Consider the following 20174-nt stretch of genomic DNA (forward strand, 5'->3'; position numbering starts at 1 on the left):
AGCAATGTGACTGTGGCAGTGACTGTAAGGTCACTTCTGTCCCTGCAGAAGGTAGGGCAGCAGCAGGAACATGTCACAGAAAGGGACTGAGAGGTCACTTCAGTCTGTAGGTGGCAGGTCACCCTTGACTTAGAGCTGGGATCGGTACTTTTCGGCTGACATCTGCCAGTGGCCCTGGTAGGCCAGCAAAAGGCACCTGGCTGGCATGCTGACTGTGGGATCCCCTCTGCCTCCATACCCAGGAGGACCCATGCAGAAAGAAGGCCCACATATGGGTTGTCCTGTCCCTTCTGCTTGAGTCCATGACTGGACAGCAGCAGGCCCATGGCTTGGAAGATGCTGGTGCGGTGACTTCTGTCTGGTTGGCTGACAGGCCGCAAGGAGCCTGATGGATTGGGATGCCTACTTTAGGAGGGGGTTCCACCCTGATGGAGCTTTCTTTTGTAGTAGAAAAGAGTAGGAGAGAAAAAACTGCCACAAAGTGCACTTTGGAATGTTGGTGCTGGCCACGAGGAGGAAGAACTGTCCCTCAGAGTGTTGTGCTGCGTTGCCAGAGGTCACCCAAAGAGCGTCTGTGATCAGACCATGGCTTTGTGTGAGAAGGAGCAGCTGGGGAGGGTTGATGAGACACTGGTGAAAGGATGGAAATGCTGGGATGAGAGCAAGGTGGTGAACAGAGACGGGTGTCTACAGTCCTCAAAGAAATAGGTGAAAGTCATCAAAGTCAACAAAGTGCTCTGCCGGGCACTGCCCAGCCCAGCCCGGCCCCTGCCCACCTCTCCCCACCACCCTGCCCTCTCTCCAGCCCAGCCCAGCCCAGCAGCCCAGGCTGGGCTGGCCCCAGGGCAATGCCCTCCACAGGCTGCTGCAGGGCTCTGGGCACGGCCACCCCAGCCCCAGCCCCTCGCAAGGCACCGCAGCTGCTGGGACAAAGTGTGGTGGTTTTACTCAGGTGGGCAGCCGAGCTCCACCACAACCGCTCTCTCACTCCCCCTCTCCTCAAAGAGGAAGGGGGAGAAAATACAACACAGAGAACTCGAGGTTTGAGATGAGAAAGGTTTAATTAAATGGAAAGGGAATGGGGAGGAAAAAAAAAAGAAACAAAAGAAACAATCAGTCCGCGCGGGAGCACGGAGAGAGGGAAAAAAAAATTATTCTCTACTTCCCATCAACGAGCGGTGTTCAGCCACGTCCTGGGAAGCAGGGCCTGAGGGTCCGAGCCACGGCTGCGCTCGCGTCAGGCAGCACCCTGGGGTGTCACCAAGTGACGTCACAATGGGTGCCCACCCAGCCCAGGCGCGTGTCACAGTGGCACCCATTGTGACGTCACTTGGTGACACCCCAGGGCTCCGCCTTATAAGAGCGCAGCCGTGGCTCGGACCCTCAGTGTCGGTGCACGGCAGTGACGGACAGGGCAGGAGCACAGGGCCTGCGAGGAGTCCCCGAGCATAGCCCACGTCCCACAATGCCGCAACCGCCCGCCCAGAGGAGCCGCCGGTTTCTCCTTGCGAGCTCTCCCACTCCAGAGGGTGCTTCTGAAGGGGATGAGGAGGGAGGCATGCCCCCCAGGCAGCCCAGGCTGGCCTGGCAGGAGACCTGGTCTTCTAGGGGCAGCAACCGGCCAGCAGAGGACAGCTTGCTGGCAGTGGAAAGAACCCCAGTCGAGGCCTTTTTGCCGGAAGAGGACAGCAGCCCGGCAGAGGACATTGCTCAGGCAGCGGGCAGCCGCCCGGTAGAGGAGAGCCAGGACGACGTACAGTGGCTGGATCCCAGTGAGTCAGGGTCTTCGGGATGGGGTGGGGAGGGTTGGGGACACAGAGACCCCTGCCTGACTCCAGGACTCCTTCCCTGGGTAAAGCGGCGCTTGGGCTGACGGGGCCGAGCTTCCTCCGCAGCACCACAGAATCCCAGGACGCTTTGGGCTGGGGGGGACCTCGGCGATCACGATGCTTCCCCCCAGCCCAGGCTGCCCAAAGCCCACCCAGCCTGGCCGTGGGCAGTGCCAGGGAGGGGGCACCGCAGCCTGCGCCAAGGCCTCACTGCCCTGGGCGTGAAGGAGAGAAATCCCTGCCTGTCCAAAAGAAACCTGCCCTCTTTGAGGTTAAAGGTGTCACCCCTTGTCCTGTCGCTGCAGTCCATGATGAAGATCCCCCCCCAGCTTTCCTGGAGGCCCCTTTGGGCATGGGGAGGCCGCAGCGAGGTCCCCCCACAGCCTTCTCCAGGCTCCACAAGCCCAGCTCCCTCAGCCTCTCTTCCCAGCGGAGCTGCTGCAGCCTCTGGGCATCCCCGCGGCCTCCCCACGTCCTTCTGGGGCTGGGGCCCTTCCTCTCCTCACCCCTGCATTCAGCCCCTCTCTGCAGCACTCTTTGCTTTCCTCCTTTCCAGATAAGGCATGGAAACTGTGCAGAGACAAGGCCGTGGAATTCATCAGGGCGTATGTCAGAGGCACAGAAAAGGTAATGGCAGCCGCTTGCATCACAGCTGTGCTCCTGGCGCTGCCCTCCAGGGGTCCCACACAGCCCCAGACCCCTCAAGGCTTTGGTCCTGCTGGCCGTGGGTGTCCCCCTAATGCTCTGTTGGTGTCTTTGTGGCTGCCAGGACGACGAGGAGCAGAAGATGCTGTTCCTCAGCAAAATCTGCGATCTGTGCAGATGTGTCACCGAGAAGGGTGCGCCGCTGAACTTGCATGGCTTCTGCAGCAAACATAAGCTGGTGGAGAACATCATGGTGAGAGGATGCGCAGCGGGTTGGGGAAGGGGCAAGGCCCCCCGGCACCAGCCCCCTGGGAGGCGAGGGCTGGGGCAGCGCTGGCTCTGCTGCTGCTGGGTGCCGGCGGCTCCAAGGTCTCATCCTGCTTGTGCTCTGCAGGCGCTGCTGGAAAAGGAGCCCGTGGACAGCTTGCGCACAGCATTCCGGCAGAAGGCCATGGAGACTGTCGCCCTCCTCAGGTGCGTGCCCAGCCCCTGGTGGCAATGTCCTGGTGGCCCTGAAGCTGGCAGGGAGGCTGCCCGTCCCTCCCGGGGATGCCTGGCCAAGGTCCGTGTCCTCCTTCATAAGCCTCAAGGCACTGCGTCCAACAGGCTCCTCTCTCTCTCTCCTTCAGCAACACCGCGCCGACAGCACTGCATGGCAAAAAGGAGAGACTCCTAAACATGTGCTGCAAGAGTGTCTTCTTTCTGCCTCCGGAGTCGGATGTGCCAGAGACAGAAAGAGTGCTCTACACCAAGGTATGTGCTGGGTGAGGTACCGGCACCCCCAGTCCTGCTGAGCTGCTGCCTTGCTTCCCCGTGCTGACACAAGCAGAGACCAGTGCAGGGCTGGGGCCCAGATTTGCTTTCCCAGCCTCGCCCCTTCCCCGACCTGATCTTGTGCTGCAGGAGGTCTGCACGCAGTGGCTTTTTAGCCCCAAAGCCACCCCTGAACTCCTGAGGGGCTCAGAGCCAGCTCCTGGGGGTGAGGAGGGCCAAAGAAATAATTCGATGCTCTTCTGTCCTCCCTGCAGACTATGAAAGCCATGGACACCATGCTGGAGGGCTTTGTACTCAACTGTCCCATCGCCAGTTTCAACATAGAGATGCAGAATATGTTGAAGGTTTGGCATTTGCAAAGAATTTCCAAAGAATCCTCTCAGGTCACATTTGCAGACCGCTGTCAACCCCCAGCAACTTCTCTCCTCGCAGGTGATGCTGGACTTTGCTGTCTCCAAAAACTCAGCTGTGCGTGAGAGAGCTGTGAAGGCGATTGAGAGGCTGATTACTTTCATCCGCTGGTATTTGGTGATCAAGGTAAGGCACAAGGAATTTTCCACCCTTTCCTGCATCCCAGAGCATCCTGCCACTCAGGGGTGCCTGTGAGGCAAGCCTCGATGCACGTGAGTGCCTCAGAACCGTGAATCAAGGGTCTTCGTCCCTCCTTCGCCCCTGCTCTTCCCTTCCCAGGCCGTGCTCTCTCAGGGACCGGCTCTGCCTCCACTAAGCCCTTTGTCTCTCCTCCCTTCCTCACCCAGATCACAGATGACTATGAAAACTATAGCGATGATGAGCCCACAGAGCTCTACATCCCCATCCTGGGACAGCTGCTGGGCATCCTCTTCATTTTCACTGGTGACAAAGATTCCATCAGATTCACAGCTTTAGAAACTCTTTCTCACATATACAAAATCATCAGAAAAGGAAGAGGTAAGAAGGTGTGGTGGGCAGCGTCCGTCTGCACACAAACATCTACTGATTTGTCTACTTGTTTTCCCCGAGTTTAGTGGGGACTGTTAGTGTTAGGTTAGAGGTTGGACTCGATGATCTTGAGGTCTCTTCCAACCTAGAAATTCTGTGATTCTGTGAGTATTGTGAAGGATTGTTTTTGTGCTTGGTGGAGGCTGCCCACGGAATTCTGCCAGGTTCCCTGGCCTCCTCTGCTCCTCACAGCAGCTTCCCGCAGCATTCTGGCTATCGTTTTCCGCAGAAGCTAGACGCTCACCTGCCGTCCAGGAGCAGTTCTCTGCTGCTGTCCTTCCCAACCCTCCCCAGATCACCTACCACGCTGTTTTGTGGTGTCCCCCAGTCTAAGCCATCAATCGATGAGCACTTCCCAAACCGCATCTTCCCCGAGGAGTGAACAGCAGAGCCAGCCGTGCATCACCAGGGATGGTGACGCCCTCCAGAATGCTCCCTGACTGTTTGCTCCCTGCTGTCTTAAAGGCAGGTGTCAGGGGGCTTCCTGCACATCCTGACCCCGAGCAGAAGGGGGTCTGTGACACGCTGCTACCCCCACGGCACCCAACGCCATTGCTTCTCCTCCTTCTGCATCATCCCTGAGGTCCCTCTTGCTCCCAGCACTCCTCACCTTGTGCTTTACATCCCTGCCCACCACTCTACTCGCCGTGGGTCTGAGCCTCCCTCCTCAGCCATTCCTAGTGAAAGTGCTTTTCACCATTTGGCAAGCTTGTTGGCAAAGATGCTCTTCCCTACTGACTCTTCGCTGTTTCCCCCTGTTTAGCATACTCACTGACAGAGGACATGGAAAATTATGCAGAGAGACACAAGAATTTGGAGGACACAGCATACCCGTTTTCTACAACATCAACTCCGTGTGAAATTGCCAAGGTAATGAGCTCTGGCCTTGCTGGGGATCTTGTCCGCAGCATCAGCAGGCATCTCATGTGAGCAAAGGGGTCCAGAACCGGTGGGGCTGGCACGGCCTCACTCGCCCTGCTGAGAGGGTTCCTCTTGTCCCCAGGCTGGGGCTATGCGAAGGCTGCTCCCCTGTGTCCCGGCAGCAGCTCCACCCTCCTGGCCACCAGCAAGCCCTGGTTACCTGCAGGGCCAGCACTCTGGCCCCATATGCCCCATATGCCCCATCCTCACCCCTTCCCCCGAGGGCCCTCTCTCCAGAGCTGCCCTTGCTGCTCAGCTAAGCAGCACCCTTGGGACACTCAGTGAGGCATGTCTTCGCTCCTCCTTCTTCCCACAGGGGTTTGGAGGACATCTCTTCCCTGCTGAGAGGCTGGACATCGTCCTCACAGCCCTTGAAGCTTTACAAGACTCCAGCATCCATGACAAGCAGGGGGCCTGCAGCGTGCTGGACGCAGCCTTGGAGGACCCTTTCTACTGGCTGACAGATGTAAGTGGCCTGTGGCCATGGCCCTGCCCTTGAGCTCTTCCAGGCGTGGTTCCTCTCTCCTTCCCTGCCTCCCTCCCTGCCTCCCTCGCACATCAGGGTCTCTTGGGCTCCAGAAGCCACCTGAAGCCAGCAGAGAGCAATGGAAGGGGCCAAAGTTTGAGTGGCAGCTGTGGCAATGGCTGCTGTCTGCTGGCAACACCATTCCCACTTTGTCCCCCAAGGTGCCAAAGACCATGGAGTGCATCAGGAGAAACCTGGGCAGCATCCACACGGCATCGGCGCGGCAGTGCCTGGACTCCCTGCTTCTCAAGCTGACCGACATGATGTCCAGGAGAGAAGTCAAGAACCTGCTGCAGTTCTCTCCGCCACGTGACAGGTCCTGGCCTTAACATCCTTGAGGGCTTGTTCCGCGTCGGGAGATGCACCTGGAGACTCTCTGCTTGCCACACCAATGGCAAAGAGCAGGACATCCCCAAGGAGCACAGCCCTCCTTCCCACCAATGTGTTCCAGCCCTACTGGGCCAGCCAGGGCTGCAGCAGCCCAGCTGTCCAAGGCAGCCCAGAGTCCCCCTGCCCCCAGGGAACACCAGCTCAGCCCCCTCCTGCCTGCCCAGGCTGGGCCCTCAGTGCTCCCCAAGTCACAGGGGCTGCAGGACAGCCTGGGTCCTCTGGGGCTGGCCCAGTTTGTGGCCCTGCGGCTGAGGCAGCCTCACTGACAGAGTATTCTGGGCTTGCAGCACTGACCTGGCCATGTGGGAGGTGATCCTGGCCATGCCGAGGACCTTGGAGAAAATTTTAAACATCATGATGGAAGACTTGCCGCTGCGCAACTGGTGCACCGCAGTCACCGAAGACACGTGCATCCGTCGCTTGGCTGTGAGTTCCCAGATGAAACCTTGCTCCCAGCAGGGCTACGTGTGCCCCTTCAGGCACACAGGCACAGCCCTGTGCCCATCTACCCCCAAACTGCCAGCTCCCGCAGGACGTACGGACACATGGTCCCTGGGGCCGGCAAGCCCCCGTAGCTCCCCACGCCTGGTGCCTCTTTGGTGCCAGCTGGCGCTGCCCCATCCCTGCCCAAAGGTGGGAGAAGAAGAGGCTGCAGGGGGCCCTGCCAGGCTCTCACTGCTCTTTCTTGCAGCTGCTGGCCCAGAATCACATTTATGAGGAGGACTTTGGTAACCCAGTGCACCTCCAGAGCTACCTGAGGCACCCAAGACCAGAGATGCGCTTTTTGGTTCTGAAAGGGCTCTGCACCGTGTCAGAGAGCCCTGAGAAGGTGAGCGGGCCATCGTCAAGCAAAGCCATGTTGGCAGCCTGGGGCTTTGCTCTTCTGCCCTCCCGTCCCTCCCCGCTGCCAGGAAGCAAGGCAGGAGGCTGGTGCTCAGGAACCAGAGCCCTTTGCCCAGGGTGGTCTCTCACTGCCTCACGGAAGGGAAATGGTGTCTTTCCTACAGGCAAGGGAAATTCAGGTCTTGCTGCCAGACATCCTGGAGGCCCTGCAGGACACCAACACAGACTTCATGCTCAACGCCCTGCCTGTGCTGAGATACGTGATGGCTCATGTGGAGAGGTGGAAGGCCAGTGGCCCGGCTCTGCAGCTGGCTGAGAAGCTCCTGCCACTCTTTGACCACGTAAGTGTGCTGCGGGAGCCCGAGCCCTCAGCTGGGCCCCCTGTAACGAGGGCTGCCCTTCAGCCCGGCCCTGTGGGCAGCACTCAGGCAGGGCCTTCCCAGTCTCCTCGTCAGCCCAGGCGCTGGGGAGCTCTGCTTGGGCATGGCTGGTGCGGCTGGTGGCGAAAGTGGGGTGGCTGGCGGGCAGCCTGCGATGGCAACCGATTGCGTTGCCCTTCACGGGCACCAGGCCTTGCAGCTGCCCCTGAGCAGCTCCTCTGGGAAGGATCCAGCGCTGAAGCATCTCACAGTGCTGGGAGCTCCCTTCACATCGGCCACGCTAATGCTGAAATTCCTCCTGTCTTCCTCCCTGCCAGGCGTCCAGCCAGGTGCGGGAGCACTCCATCTGCCTCTTCCAAGCCATGACGGAGGCTATGCTGTGGCAAAGGAAGAAGGAAATGAAGAGGACAGTTCACAGGAGCCTTCTCCCACTCTACGTTCACATGAGAGACCAGAGTGAGAGCGTAGCAAAGGTACAGATCTCAGAGCTGAGCAGTTATGTGGGCAAGGGTGTGCTGATGCCACAGGGTTGCTCTGGGGGATCACAGAATTTCTAGGTTGGAACAGACCTCAAGTTCATCGAGTCCAGCCTCTGATCTCTTGCTGTGATCTCTGGGATCTCTCTCATTGTGAGCTGCCTCCGATAGTGGCTGTCCCGTGGCCTTGCCTTGGCCACTGAACCCAGTGCACGCTGCCCCCCACCACAGCTTCCCATAACGCGCTGGGAAAGGCTCGCAGCCCTGCCAAGAGGAGGGGACAGAGGGTCTCCTTCCCAAGGCTGTGCTGCTACCTCCCAACCTCTGCTGCTCCGCAGGCCTCTGGGAAAGCTCTCGCTGTGGCTGCAGAATTTCTGCGACGCAAGGAGCTCAAGCGCTTGGCCCAGACAGAACAGACGTGGAGGATCGGGGAGTGCTTGGTAAGGACCCAACTTGGTTTGCCCCAGCTGGGCAAACGCGCCCGGCCAGAGCCCGCTGCCTGCAGCCGCATCCTCGCTCCCTTCCTGCCAGCACAGAGCCCCAGGGGGCTCTTCTGCAGGCCCCTCTGCCCTCCGTGCCCCCAGGATGCTGGAGGAGACCCTGGAGAGGGTGTGCAAGCCCCGTGACCCTGCGTTCTCTCTCTCTCCAGCTGCAGCAGGACAGAGGCAAAGTAGAAGAATACCTGCAGCAGAGCCAGACCTACCTGCAGGACACTCAGACCGACTTGCGACTTGAGGCCGTCAGATTCATTGGTGAGCCCAGCCCCTGGGTCCCTCTTGGGGCGGCCTTTGGCAGCCCCAGGCACTGCCCTGGCAGTGAGGCACAGCCCTGTTGCCCCCAGAGCCCCCTGACTGGGCCCTTGCTCCAGGGTGCAGGAGGGGGCACAGCCTGGCTGGCCAGGCCAGGGGCTGCGCTGCTGGGAGCATGCTGGGGAGCGGGGCTCTGATGGGGTCTCTGTGTCTAGGTCTTGCTGCGCGCTACTGCGAGGACCAGAGCGAGGAAAAGCTGGTTGAAATCCTCAGCGGTGAGTGAGGGCAGTGGGGGGTGTGCTAGGGCTGGGGGGACAGCGGCAGAGGCCCCCGTGCCTTGCCCTGCTCCAGGGAAATGCTTCGGGGCGGAGGAGCAATGCAGCCATAGGAACGAGGGAGAGGAGACGGGGTAGCCTGTGGTGTCAGGGAATGGCCTCCCAGCCTGGAGCTGGGCAGTGCCGCTGAAAGGGTTGAGTGTCCCTGAGGAAGAGTCAGGGGAAAGGGCAGTAAGGCTGACAGAAGGTGGGAGCCTGTTGTAGAGCACGCAACCAGGACGAAGAGGGAGATGAGACAGCCTACAAGCAGCTAGGAGCAGGGTCACGATTGCTAGCCCTTGCTCTCATGGGGAAGCACAATAGCGAGAGGAAAGAGTCCAGGAGATTCCTGGAGTGTGTGAATCCTCCCAAGGGATGGAGGCAGGTGGTGAGGGAGCCAGCTTGTGAAGGTGCCCCACTTGACCTGTGGTGCGCAGGTGGGGAAGGACTGGTGGCTGCATTTGGGACATTGCTGAGCAGCAGCTTTCAACGGATTCCTTTGTCCCTCCTGCTCCTCCTGGCCTGGGGAAGAGTCGAGTGGGGCTGGCATGGTCTGCAGGGGATGCCTGGGGATCTGTGCAAGGAGTGGGTTTTCATCTCTGCTCTTCTTTCTTTTGCAGTCCTCCAGCCTTCAGAGAACGACCCAGAACCCATGGTCCGTTCCCTGGCAGTTCAAACCACCCTGATCCTGACGTCAAGGCATAACGCAATGTCAGGACGGAGATTTCCACTGCTGTGCTGCTGCTAGCCCCGCAGCAGTCCTCAAAAGAGCAATATATATTTTAATAGAACTAGGTTGTTGTCTCGTTATTCCAGCAGCTCCTTCACAGTGACTCGGTGCCATGACGCTGAGCTAACTTGGAGGCCACCAAGGACGTCTTTTCCCTGGGCCCGGTGACTGCATGGCGCCTACTCAACCAGTGAAAGAGTCACAGAACCCTTGCGCTTGGAAAAGGGCCTTCAGCTCAAGTCCAAGCGTCAGCTAACACCACCAGGCCCACCACAAAACCACAGCCCTTAGCGCCAAGTCCACGCATTTCTTTAATAGCTCCAGGCCTGGGACTCCAGCAGTGCCCTGGGCAGCTGGTTCCACCCTTTGCATGAAGAAACTCTTCCTGACATCCCATCCTGTGAGTCCACCTGTGGTAGGTGCGCCCAGGTAGAAGAACTGCTCAGCCTCCTGGCAGAGCTTCGGGAGGAGGTGGGCAGGCTGAGGAGCACCAGGGAGTCGGAGAAGGTTGAACTGTACTGTGCCAGCCCTGGGACAGATGCGTCAGGCAGACACAGCAGAGGAAATGGAGGATCCCCTACCCTCTGGCCATCAGGCAGAAGGAGTGCATCTCAGTGACGAAGGGATGGAAGTTTAGATCTGCTCGGGGCAGCAGGCGAACCCCTCCTTGCCTACCTCACCTTCCTTTCAGGTGCCCTGAAACAACAGACTCTGGAAGTAATGGACACACAAACGATGATGTGCATGAAGGTCCATCCAGGTTAGTGGGGTTTTCTAGGGCAAGTCAGCCTTCCCCAATATCACGACCACCTCCATCAAGAAGAAGAGAAGGGTTACTGTCATAAGTGACTCCCTTCTGAGCAGAACAGAGGGCCGCATATGCCGGCCTGACCCAACCCATGGAGAAGTCTGCTGCCTCCCAGGAGATCAGGGTAAATGATGTTTCTAGAAAGCTCGCTCGCGCCGTAAGGCCCTCTGAGCATCATCCATTATTGTTCTGTCCTGACAGAATCTTCTAAGTGGCACACCAAAATGGGAGGGACTGTGCGCTAGCGAGATCCTTCGGCCTGCTCCATGCCACGCTGGGTACACTGGAGCACATTTGGAATGTTTCTGCACCGATGCACCCAGCATGAGGGACAAGCAGGAGGAGCTGGAAGCTTCAGCTCCATCCCAGAACAAGCGAGACTTGGTGTGCTGTGATGGACGGGTATGGGCTCTTCAGGAAGGATAGGCAGGGCAGGCGAGGCAAGGGGCTGGCACAAGGACGTGGCCGAGAGCTTCTGGGTAAGGATTAAGGGAGAAACCAATCACTTGGATGTTGCAGTGGGTGTTTGCGATACCAATGAATTATTCGCTAAAGGAACTAAGAGAGACCTCTCTTAGCTCAACTGCCCTTGTCCTGATGGGGGACTTCAACTTGCCAGACGTTAACTGGGAAGACCACACAGCTGATACAAGCAGGTCCAGGAGATTCCTCACACACCTTGATGACAACTCCTTGGTACAGCTACTGAGGGAGACGACAAGGAAAGGTGCCATCCTAGACCTGTTGCTTGTGTTATAAATGGCTCAGTCTTCAAAATAGGATTATAATCAAAGTTTACAATTTATTAAAGGAATAGAGGTACGCAAACAGCGCTGGGTGCGCCGGGAGTCTCTGCTCCACCAGGACGCACACCAGTTACATCAAGCAGCTGATTTTTATGCTCCTAGGCTGATACATATTCATTACTACTTCTAAAAAAAATGGGTTATTATAATTAGCTTCCGGGATCCAAACCCTCCTACTGGAGCATGCGCATCAGTCTCTGGTGGTCCCCCTGGGGGTCTCTGGGGGTCTTTTATGCTGAAGGCTCGTAGTCTTCCTCTCGTTTTTTTTTTCTTGTCCTTCCCCTTTGTACTCCTTGGCAGCATGTCAAAAGCTTACACAGCGTTCCCTGCAAGTTTTGTCTTCTAGCCATCCTTCAGCTTCTTTCTTCTCCTTAATCTCCTGGCCGCCTGGCCAGATATCAGGGGCTTGCATAGTGTCCCATTCGGAAGTCATAACAGTTACTAGTTGTTAGCAGTTGTTCTGAAACCCCCAGACATCAGAGACTTCAAAGAAAGAACATACAAACACAAATAGCTCTCTATTGACACTTCACATTTAAAAATCTTTGGCGATTGGAGGAAAACTGCCAGTACGCCTGCTTTTGGCAGGGGGGTTGGACCCGATGATCTCTTGAGGTCCCTTCCAACCCCTCCAATTCTGTGAACTTTGGACACGGGGAGGGCAGAGTTCAGGCTGCTCAGGGAACTAGTTAGGAAGATCCCCTGAGAAGCTGTTTTGGAAGGTATCGGGGTCCATCTTTTTAAGCACGACCTCCTAAGAGCACAGGAGCAGGCGATTCCAAAATGTTGGAAGTCAAGGAGGCGGGGCAGGAGGCCAGCTTGGCTGAGCAGGGATCTTCTTCTAGAGCTTAAGTGGAAAAAGAAAGTGTGTGGCCACTGGAAGCGAGGTCGTGTGACATGGCAGGGCTACAGAGGTGCTGTTTGCCTCTGTTGGGAGAAAATTCGTGCAGGCAAAGCTCAGGGGTGACGCTGGCTAGTAGTGTGGGCAACCACGCAAATATATACATTAATATGTGTATTGAAGATGTGAACTGCTAAAGGAGGGCTAGAGGAAACATTGGTCCGTTACTTGCTGAGGATGGTCACCTCACAAACACAGACATAGGCGAAGCAGAGCCATTTAATGCCTCTTTTGCCTCTGTCTTCAAGAGCAATGATGGGCTCTGGGACCCAAGGGGCCCAGAGTTGGGGGGCCATGAGTGCGGTAACAAAAACCTCCTAGCCAAACCCACACTGGATGCATATGAGTCTACGGGGCCTGAGGGGATTCATTCCAGGGTTCTCAGAGGGCCGACTAATGTCCTTGTGAGACCTCTCTCAATTATTTTTCAATGGTCTTGGGAGCCCAGAGAGGTCCAAGTTGACTGTAGGCTGGCAATCATTGTGACAGGTTTCAAGAAGGGCAAGAAAGAAGAGCCCAATAATTACAGACCCACCAGTCTCTCTTCAGAGCCTAGTAAAAATACGGAGAAACTGTTCTGGGCATTACTGAAGAACACCAGAAAGACAACGTAGTCGTTGATCACAGCCCACCCAGGTTCATGAGGGGAAAGTCCTGTTTAACAAACTTAATTTCCTTTTATGACAACATCACCCGTCTAGTTGAGCAAGGGATGCCAGGTTTTGGATTTCCATCAAGTTTTCAGTACTGTTTCTCTCAGTATCCTTCTGGACAAAATGTCCATTGTACAGCTAGATAAATACATGCTGTTTAGGGTGAAAAGTTGGCTGATGGGTTGGGCTCAAGGGGTTATAGAAATGGGGTTGCATCAGGCTGTTGACCAGTCCCTAGTGGGGTTCCCCAGGGTTCCACTTAGGGCCAGCAGAAGAGGCTGGAGAGCAGCCTTGCAGAAAGGGATCTGGGGGTTTTGGTCGACAGCAAGTTGAAAACGTGTCAGAATTCAGCCTGGAGGAGAGTGAGGGGAGGCCTCCTGGCGGCCTGCAGCTCCCTCACGAGGGGAGCAGAGGGGCAGTGTGGCATTTAGGGGTGTAGCCGATTAACCGTTACGGGTCCGGTCAGATTCAGGGTCCTGAACTATCACAATCACAGATTCACCAATAACGCATGTATGAAATACAGAGGTGGCACAGGTGCGCAGCCTGGAAATGAACGCGTTAAAAGGCACAAAGACTCTATAGAGATTCCTAAGTTTCCGCAGAGACACACGATATAACCTAGTGTTCAAATCTCACCCAAAGGCGTCCCAATGGGCGAGAAGAGAGGCTCAGCCCGTCGACCGATCCCAGGAGTCAGGAGGTCCTCAGGATGGTGTATTCCCTTGGGATGGCATCTCCCCTGACGGTGGTGTCTTCCCTAATGATGGTACCTTCCCTAACAATGGTATCTTCCCTGACACACCCTCTCTCTTAGGCCAATTTATGAGGTGGAGCTTGAGTGACTCTAGTCAAGCATATTTTAGTTAGGATTGGTGAAAAGGTTTCTTGTCTCTGTTTAAAGTAGTAGGCTCTGAGAAATTCAGAGCACATGCTCAGAGAGGGGTGGTCGCACCTTGGAAGCAGGTAGCTTTTGGGATGGAGGTGTGTTTTGGCATTTTAATGATATTATAATTGTACTGGGTCTGGCTGGAATGTTAACTTTCCCGGCAGCAGCCCATACAGTGCCGTACTCTGTACTTGTAGCTGGAACAGCAGTGTTATCACACCAGTGTTGTGTCTACTGCTGAGCAGCAGTGGCACAGCATCGGGCCTTTCTCTAACCCTCCTAGGGGGTGGGCAAAAAGTGAGGAGAGAAACATCACTAGGGCAGCTGACCTAAACCGATCAAAGGGATATTCCATACCATGTGATGTCACACTCAGCAATAAAAGGTGGAAACAGGAAGAAGAGGGGAGGGGTGGGCTCTCGTTGAGAGGACGTCGGTCCTCCTCTGGAACATTGGCTGCGTGCGTTGAGGCCTTGCTTCAAGGACGCGGTCAATCATCGCTCATTTGTGGGAAGTAGAGAGTAATTTCTTTCCTCTGCACTTCCATATAGCTTTCATTTATTTTGTTGGTTTGTTTTCCTCCCTTCTTTTTATTTTTCCTTTTCCCCTCCCTTTTCCCCTTTCCCTTTTATTTCCCCTTAGTTAAATTTTTAGTTCATAGTAGTCTTGATTTAATTATTATAGTTATTTCCCTTTAATTAAATTATCCTTATCTCAACCCGTGAGTTGTTCTTTGCTTTACTTCTCCCCCTCCTCATCTAAAGGAGGGGGAGTGAGAGAGCGGTTGTGGGGTTTAGCTGCCCAGCACGGTAAAACCACCACAATAATGAGCAAAAGTACATTAGAATACAGCATTTGTCAAAACATGACAGGTCGTTGGCTCAGGGTAGCAAAAAGTGCAGCTTATCGGTCTCAGCGTGCACAGGAACAATCGAGTCCGCACCTGGTCACAGAGCCTAGCCGTGGTGTCTCCACTCCACTCCACTCTATGCTCCGTGCTGTTCCTTAGAGCTAGCACACCAGGTTCCCCCAGCGCAATAGCATCTAAGGTTGGAAGCCTAGGGAATGCTCAGGTAATGCAGCTACGCCCTACCCTGAAAGCCTTTTCAATGCTGTGCATTTTCTTTAAGATGTGAATGTTAGTTTTATTTTCCTAGTTACTTCAGGCAACTGCACCACAGGCAGGTGCTGAGCTCTGCTCTCTGGGGACAGTGACAGGACCCGAGAGAACGGCACGGAGCTGGGACAGGGGAGGCAGAGGCTGGATGTTAGGAAAAGGTTTTTCACTGAAAGGGTGGTTGGGCACTGGGACAAGCTGCCCAGGGCATTGGGCATGGCTCCAAGCCTGCTGGAAGTCAAGTCAAGTCAAGCGTTTGCACAACGCTCTAACATTCTCCGATATTGGGCGGTTCTGTGTGGAGCCTGGCGTTTGACTCAATGATCCTTGTGGGTCTTGTGTGGGAAAGGAATTTGCAGGTGGCTTTGCACTATTGCACACGTTCCTGAATTAGAGATAATGAAGAAATAATCGTAGAATTGTAGAATATCCCGAGTTGGAAGGGACCCATAACGTTCAAGTCCAACTGCTGGCACCGCACAGGTCTACCCAAAAGTTTAGACCATGTGACTAAGTGCACAGTCCAATCGCTTCTTCAATTCAGACAGGCTTGGTGCAGTGACTACTTCACTGGGAAGCCTGTTCCAGTATGCGACCACCCTCTTGGTGAAGAACCTCTTCCTGATGTGCAGCCCAAACTTCCCCTGCCTCAGCTTAACACCTTTCCCACGGGTCCTATCACTGGTGATTACGGAGAATAGGTCACCTGCCTCTCCACTCCCCCTCGCAAGGAAGTTGTAGACTGCGATGAGGTCCCCCCTCAGCCTCCTCTTCTCCAGGCTGAACAGGCCCAGCGCCCTCAGCCGCTCCTCATATGTCTTCCCCTCTAGGCCCTTCACCATCTTCGTCGCCCTCCTCTGGACCCTCTCCAACAGAGAGCCGGAGCCGCCAGGTCAACCCAGGCCCGGGAAGGGGGGGGGGGGGGGGGGGAGGAAAAAAAACGGGGAAGGAGATGGGAGAGAGACCCAATCCATGCCGCGTGGAGCGGGGAAGTGGGGCCGTGTGATGGGAAGAGGGTAAGAGGGAAAAGAGGGAGAAAAGCGAGAGTGTTCTCCCCCGAGGGGGGAACGAGTGAACGGCAGGCAGGCGCAGGTCTGCGCGTGACAACCGCATCCCCTTGCCTTTCCCTCCTCCTCCTGGTGGTGGCAAGGGCGAAAAGTGACAAAAACTCGTGTCAAGGGCTGACTCTCAATAGATCGCAGCGAGGGAGCTGCTCTGCTACGTATGGAACCCTGACCCAGAATCAGGTCGTCTACAAATGATTTAGCACCGGGTTTCCCACGAACATGCGGGACGCAACGGTAGGCATACATGCGCCCAAGCCTTGAGCAGCCAGTTTCTCTGGGAGAATTCTGTGAGAAAAGGTGTCGAAAGCCTTACGGAAGGTTAGGTAGACCACATCCACAGCCATTCCTTCGTCCACTGAGCACATTGCCTTGTCTTAGAAGGAGATCAGATTTGTCAAGCAGGACCTCTCTTTGATAACCACCTACTGAAATGGCCTGATCACCCGACTGTTCTTTCAGTGTTACAGAATCACAGAATCACAGAATTTCTAGGTTGGAAGAGACCTCAAGATCACCGAGTCCAACCTCTGACCTAACGCTAACAGTCCCCACTAAACCATATCCCTAAGCTCTACATCTAAACGTCTTTTGAATACTTCCAGGGATGGTGACTCCACCACTTCCCTGGGCAGCCTGTTCCAGTGTCTAACAGCCCTTTCGGTAAAGAAGTTCTTCCTAAGATCCAACCTAAAACTCCCCTGGCGCAACTTAAGCCCATTCCCCCTTGTCCTGTCACCAGGCATGTGGGAGAACAGGCCAACCCCCACCTCACTACAGCCTCCTTTAAGGTATCTGTAAAGAGCAATAAGGTCGCCCCTGAGCCTCCTCTTCTCCAGGCTGAACAAGCCCAGCTCCTTCAGCCGCTCCTCGTAGGACTTGTTCTCCAAGCCCCTCACCAGCTTCGTCGCCCTTCTCTGGACCCACTCAAGCACCTCGATGTCCTTCTTGTAGCGAGGGGCCCAAAACTGAACACAGTACTCGAGGTGCGGCCTCACCAGAGCCGAGTACAGGGGGAAATGTGTTGTGTGATGGTAGTCCGGATAATCTGATCCATGAGCTTTCCCAGCATCGTGGACAGAATAACAGATCCGTAGGTCCCCGACTCCTCCTTCCAGCCCTTCCTGTAGACAGACGTCACATTTGCTAGTCGCCAGTTGACCGCAGCCTCCCCTGATAGCCACGACTGCTGATCAATGATGGTTGCAGGTTGGCAAGTGATTCTGCCAGCTCCCTCAGTAGTGACAGGTGGATCCAATTCTGCCCCATAGATGTGTGTATATCTAAGTGGAGTAGCAGTTCTCTAACTATTTCCTCCTGGATTATGAGTGTTTCATTCTGCTCCCTGTACCTATCTACCAGCTCTGGAGGCTGAGTACCAGGGGAACAACTGGTCTTGCTGCTAAAAACTGAGGCAACGAAGGAATTAAGTACCTCAGCCTTTTCCTCATGTCTTCTATGGTTCTATGTCACTATCATTCCCCTCACATCCAATTCAGAATGGAGATGCTCCTTAATGCTCTTGTTATGTGTATATATATGTATATATATATATATATATATATATAATTACTCTTTTTGTTAGTAATAGTCAGATAGAGCTCCAGTTAGGATTTGGCCATTCTGATTTTGTCCCTGCACAGCTTCAAGACATGGAGGACTGAGCTCCACACCAAACGAAAAAATGGATGGAAAAATAGCACAGAAAAGGTGGAACGTGGCAGCCTTACATCCCCTGCCCTTACCTGAGTCTATGCTGTAATTCCGTTCAACTGCTTACTGCCGTATTCTCTAAAGCGTCCTGCAACTCCTGTTGCTGTTATCTTGTGAGAGACAGCACAATCAGGGTGAGTCATCTGCCTACAGAAATTAACAACTGACAGAATGGAGCATCTGTCCAGGAGAAGTTGGAGTGGCTGATGGGCCTGCCACAGGGACTGGCGTGTGCCTGCAGGAAAAGTCCCAGGGGTCGGAGACGTGTTGCCTGTGGCTTGTTAAGCACAGGTCAAGCCCCAGCACATTCCAGTAATTTGTGGCTCTTTGGAAATGCCAGGGTGATCACACGCAGTTTTCAAGCATTTCACAGTTTTTTCTAGGATTCTGCACATTCTCAGAGGTGAAGCTCCAAAGCACTGGAGGTGCCCACTGCTCTAGGTTCCTGCCCATATCCTCACACAGTCCCTGCCACTCCTAACTCTCCTGCCTCTGGAAAGATCTCTGGATGGCATGCTTAAGTAGTTGTTTAAAATTATACAAAACCTGAATCACATTTAGGAGATGGGACAACAGAAACATGCTGGTTCGGCCATCCCACGGATATTCAAAGCTTTCAAGAGCTATTGTAATTAGCCCGGAGGAGAAGAAGAAAGGGAGAGTGAAGAAGTGGGGAGAAACGTCCCCCACTGTCCACACCAGTTCCATCCCCCCACCTCCTGCCCCACCCTGCACAGGAGAAAAGGCAAAAAGTGTAAAATAATGTAACTATTAATAGTTTCTAAGAGATGAAGAGATGGTTCCCGAGGTACAGAGGTGGCAATAATTTTATCCTGTCATAAGTCAGTGTTATCCCATACACCAAAACAGTAACCTTAAACCAGCCCCCAGAATTGATGAACAGCATGACATGGAAGACAGACAGTTAGTGATGTGCTATACAACACAATTCTGAAAACAAGCACAACAGCCCCAAGATCAAAAAGATCAACATTGTGATCAGCAACTGTTAAAGCAACTGTTAAACTGATCTATTGCTTATAACAATTTACTTTTAAAATGCTCTGGTCCGATTTGTCATCTCAACCTTTGTGCTCCATGCTAGGCACCAAAAAGACTTGCAGTGGTTTGACCCAGGAGGCAGCTCAGCACTACAGATCTATTTATCCAATGCAATGAAGGAGAGAACTGGGAGGAAAAAAAAAAAAAAAAAAAAAAAAAAAATTACACAAAAGGAGTAGGTTGTTATTGTTATTGTTACAGACACCAACAGAGTAAGGGCATGATATTTTTGTGTGCACATCAATGTGGGGGGGAGATGTGGGGGGAGGATTGGGAGGGACCGTGGGTGGGGCAAAGGGTCACGGGGATCTGGGGCAGTCATGTGTATAAGAAGCTATGCTACGCAGCAATAAATTGGCACTTGAGCTAGACACGGTGTGTCTGTCTCTGGTGTCCCTGCTTGGGGAGCAGACGTCCAGGCAGCCAATTGATGTTGTCTCTCGGGCTGGGGTAGCACGGAGAGAGACAACAATCAAAAGACAGGAAAGGTGGCGGTGATTAATTGAAAAGTGTTGGACCTAAGCATGACGTATATGGTATGGAATTAGGGGTGGATATTGTCCTAGTTTTGGCTGCGATAGAGTTCATTTTTCTTCCTAGTAGCTGGTATGTTGCTGCCTTTCGTGTTTACAGAATCACAGAACAGTTTGGGTAGGAAAGGACCTTAAAGATCACATAATTCCAACTCTCCTGCCATGGGCAGAGACATCTTCCGCTAGACCAGGTTGCTGAAAGCCCCATCCAACCTGGCCCTGCTTCCAGAGATGAGGCAGCCACAGCTTCTCTGGGCAGCCTGTTCCCGTGCCTAATCATTCTCTGAGTAAACAACTTTCTAATATCTAATCCGGATCTACCCTCTTGCAGTTTAAAACCATTACCCCTAGTTACTGCTGGCTCATATTCAGCTGACTATCTACCAATATCCCCAGGACCCTTTCTGCTGGGCGGCTTTCCACGCACTCTTCCCCCAGCTTGTGGCATTACATGGGGTTGTTGTGCCCAAGTGCAGGACCCGGCACTTTGCCTTGTTGAACTTCATCCAGTTGGCCTCAGCCCATGGGTGCAGCCTATCCATTTCCCTCTGCAGAGCCTTCCTACCCTCAAGGAGATCAACACTCTCTCTGAACTAGGTGTCATCTGCAAACTCACTGAGGGTGCACTTGATCCCCTTGTCCAGATCACTGATGGAGATATTGAAAAGAAGTGGCCCCAGTACTGGGCCCAGTGGGACACCACTAGTGACTGGCCTCCAGCTGCATTTAGCTCCATTCACCACAGCAATTTGGACCTGGCCACCCAGACAGTTTTCGACCCATTGATGCATACATCCATCCAGGCCTTGAGCCGCCAGTTCCTCTGGGAGAATGCTGTGGGAAATGGTTTCAAAAGCCTTACTGAGGTCTAGGTAGACCACGTCCACAGCCTTCCCCTTGTCCACTGAAAGCATAACCTTATCTTCAAAGGGGATCAGATTTGCCAAGCAGGACCTGGCGTTGATAAACTCATGATGACTGGGCCTGCTCACCTGCTTGTCCTGGAAGCGTTGCGTGATGGTACTCAAGACAATCTGCTCCATGAGCTTCCCCAGCACCAAGATCAGACT

The 20174-nt window shown here is 54.4% G+C and overlaps 1 protein-coding gene across 1 annotated transcript; it reads left to right on the plus strand.

Moving 5' to 3' along the window:
• The first annotated feature begins 1369 nt into the window (after positions 1–1369).
• LOC140002769 (maestro heat-like repeat family member 5) lies at positions 1370–11588 on the plus strand. The gene is made up of 19 exons (XM_072039982.1): positions 1370–1772; positions 2386–2456; positions 2599–2727; positions 2869–2948; positions 3104–3227; positions 3503–3592; positions 3681–3785; positions 4007–4178; positions 4993–5099; positions 5467–5616; positions 5838–5992; positions 6354–6492; positions 6758–6895; positions 7074–7250; positions 7607–7762; positions 8104–8205; positions 8415–8517; positions 8730–8789; positions 9449–11588. Exons 1-19 carry the CDS (start codon positions 1466–1468, stop codon positions 9574–9576), a joined length of 2493 nt encoding a protein of 830 aa, XP_071896083.1. The 5' UTR covers positions 1370–1465; the 3' UTR covers positions 9577–11588.
• The last annotated feature ends 8586 nt before the right edge of the window (positions 11589–20174 follow it).

The sequence above is a fragment of the Anas platyrhynchos genome, chromosome 6 (assembly GCF_047663525.1).
Source record: "Anas platyrhynchos isolate ZD024472 breed Pekin duck chromosome 6, IASCAAS_PekinDuck_T2T, whole genome shotgun sequence".
NCBI lineage: Eukaryota > Metazoa > Chordata > Aves > Anseriformes > Anatidae > Anas > Anas platyrhynchos.

What these genes read in the sequence shown, in the direction of transcription:
- LOC140002769 (XM_072039982.1), top strand. Translation starts at nt 1,466, where the DNA reads ATGCCGCAACCGCCCGCCCAGAGGAGCCGCCGGTTTCTCCTTGCGAGC. An exon ending in CTTTCTACTGGCTGACAGAT is followed by an intron (nt 5,617 to 5,837) that starts GTAAGTGGCCTG and finishes TTGTCCCCCAAG; the next exon opens with GTGCCAAAGACCATGGAGTG. An exon ending in GGAGGATCGGGGAGTGCTTG is followed by an intron (nt 8,206 to 8,414) that starts GTAAGGACCCAA and finishes CTCTCTCTCCAG; the next exon opens with CTGCAGCAGGACAGAGGCAA.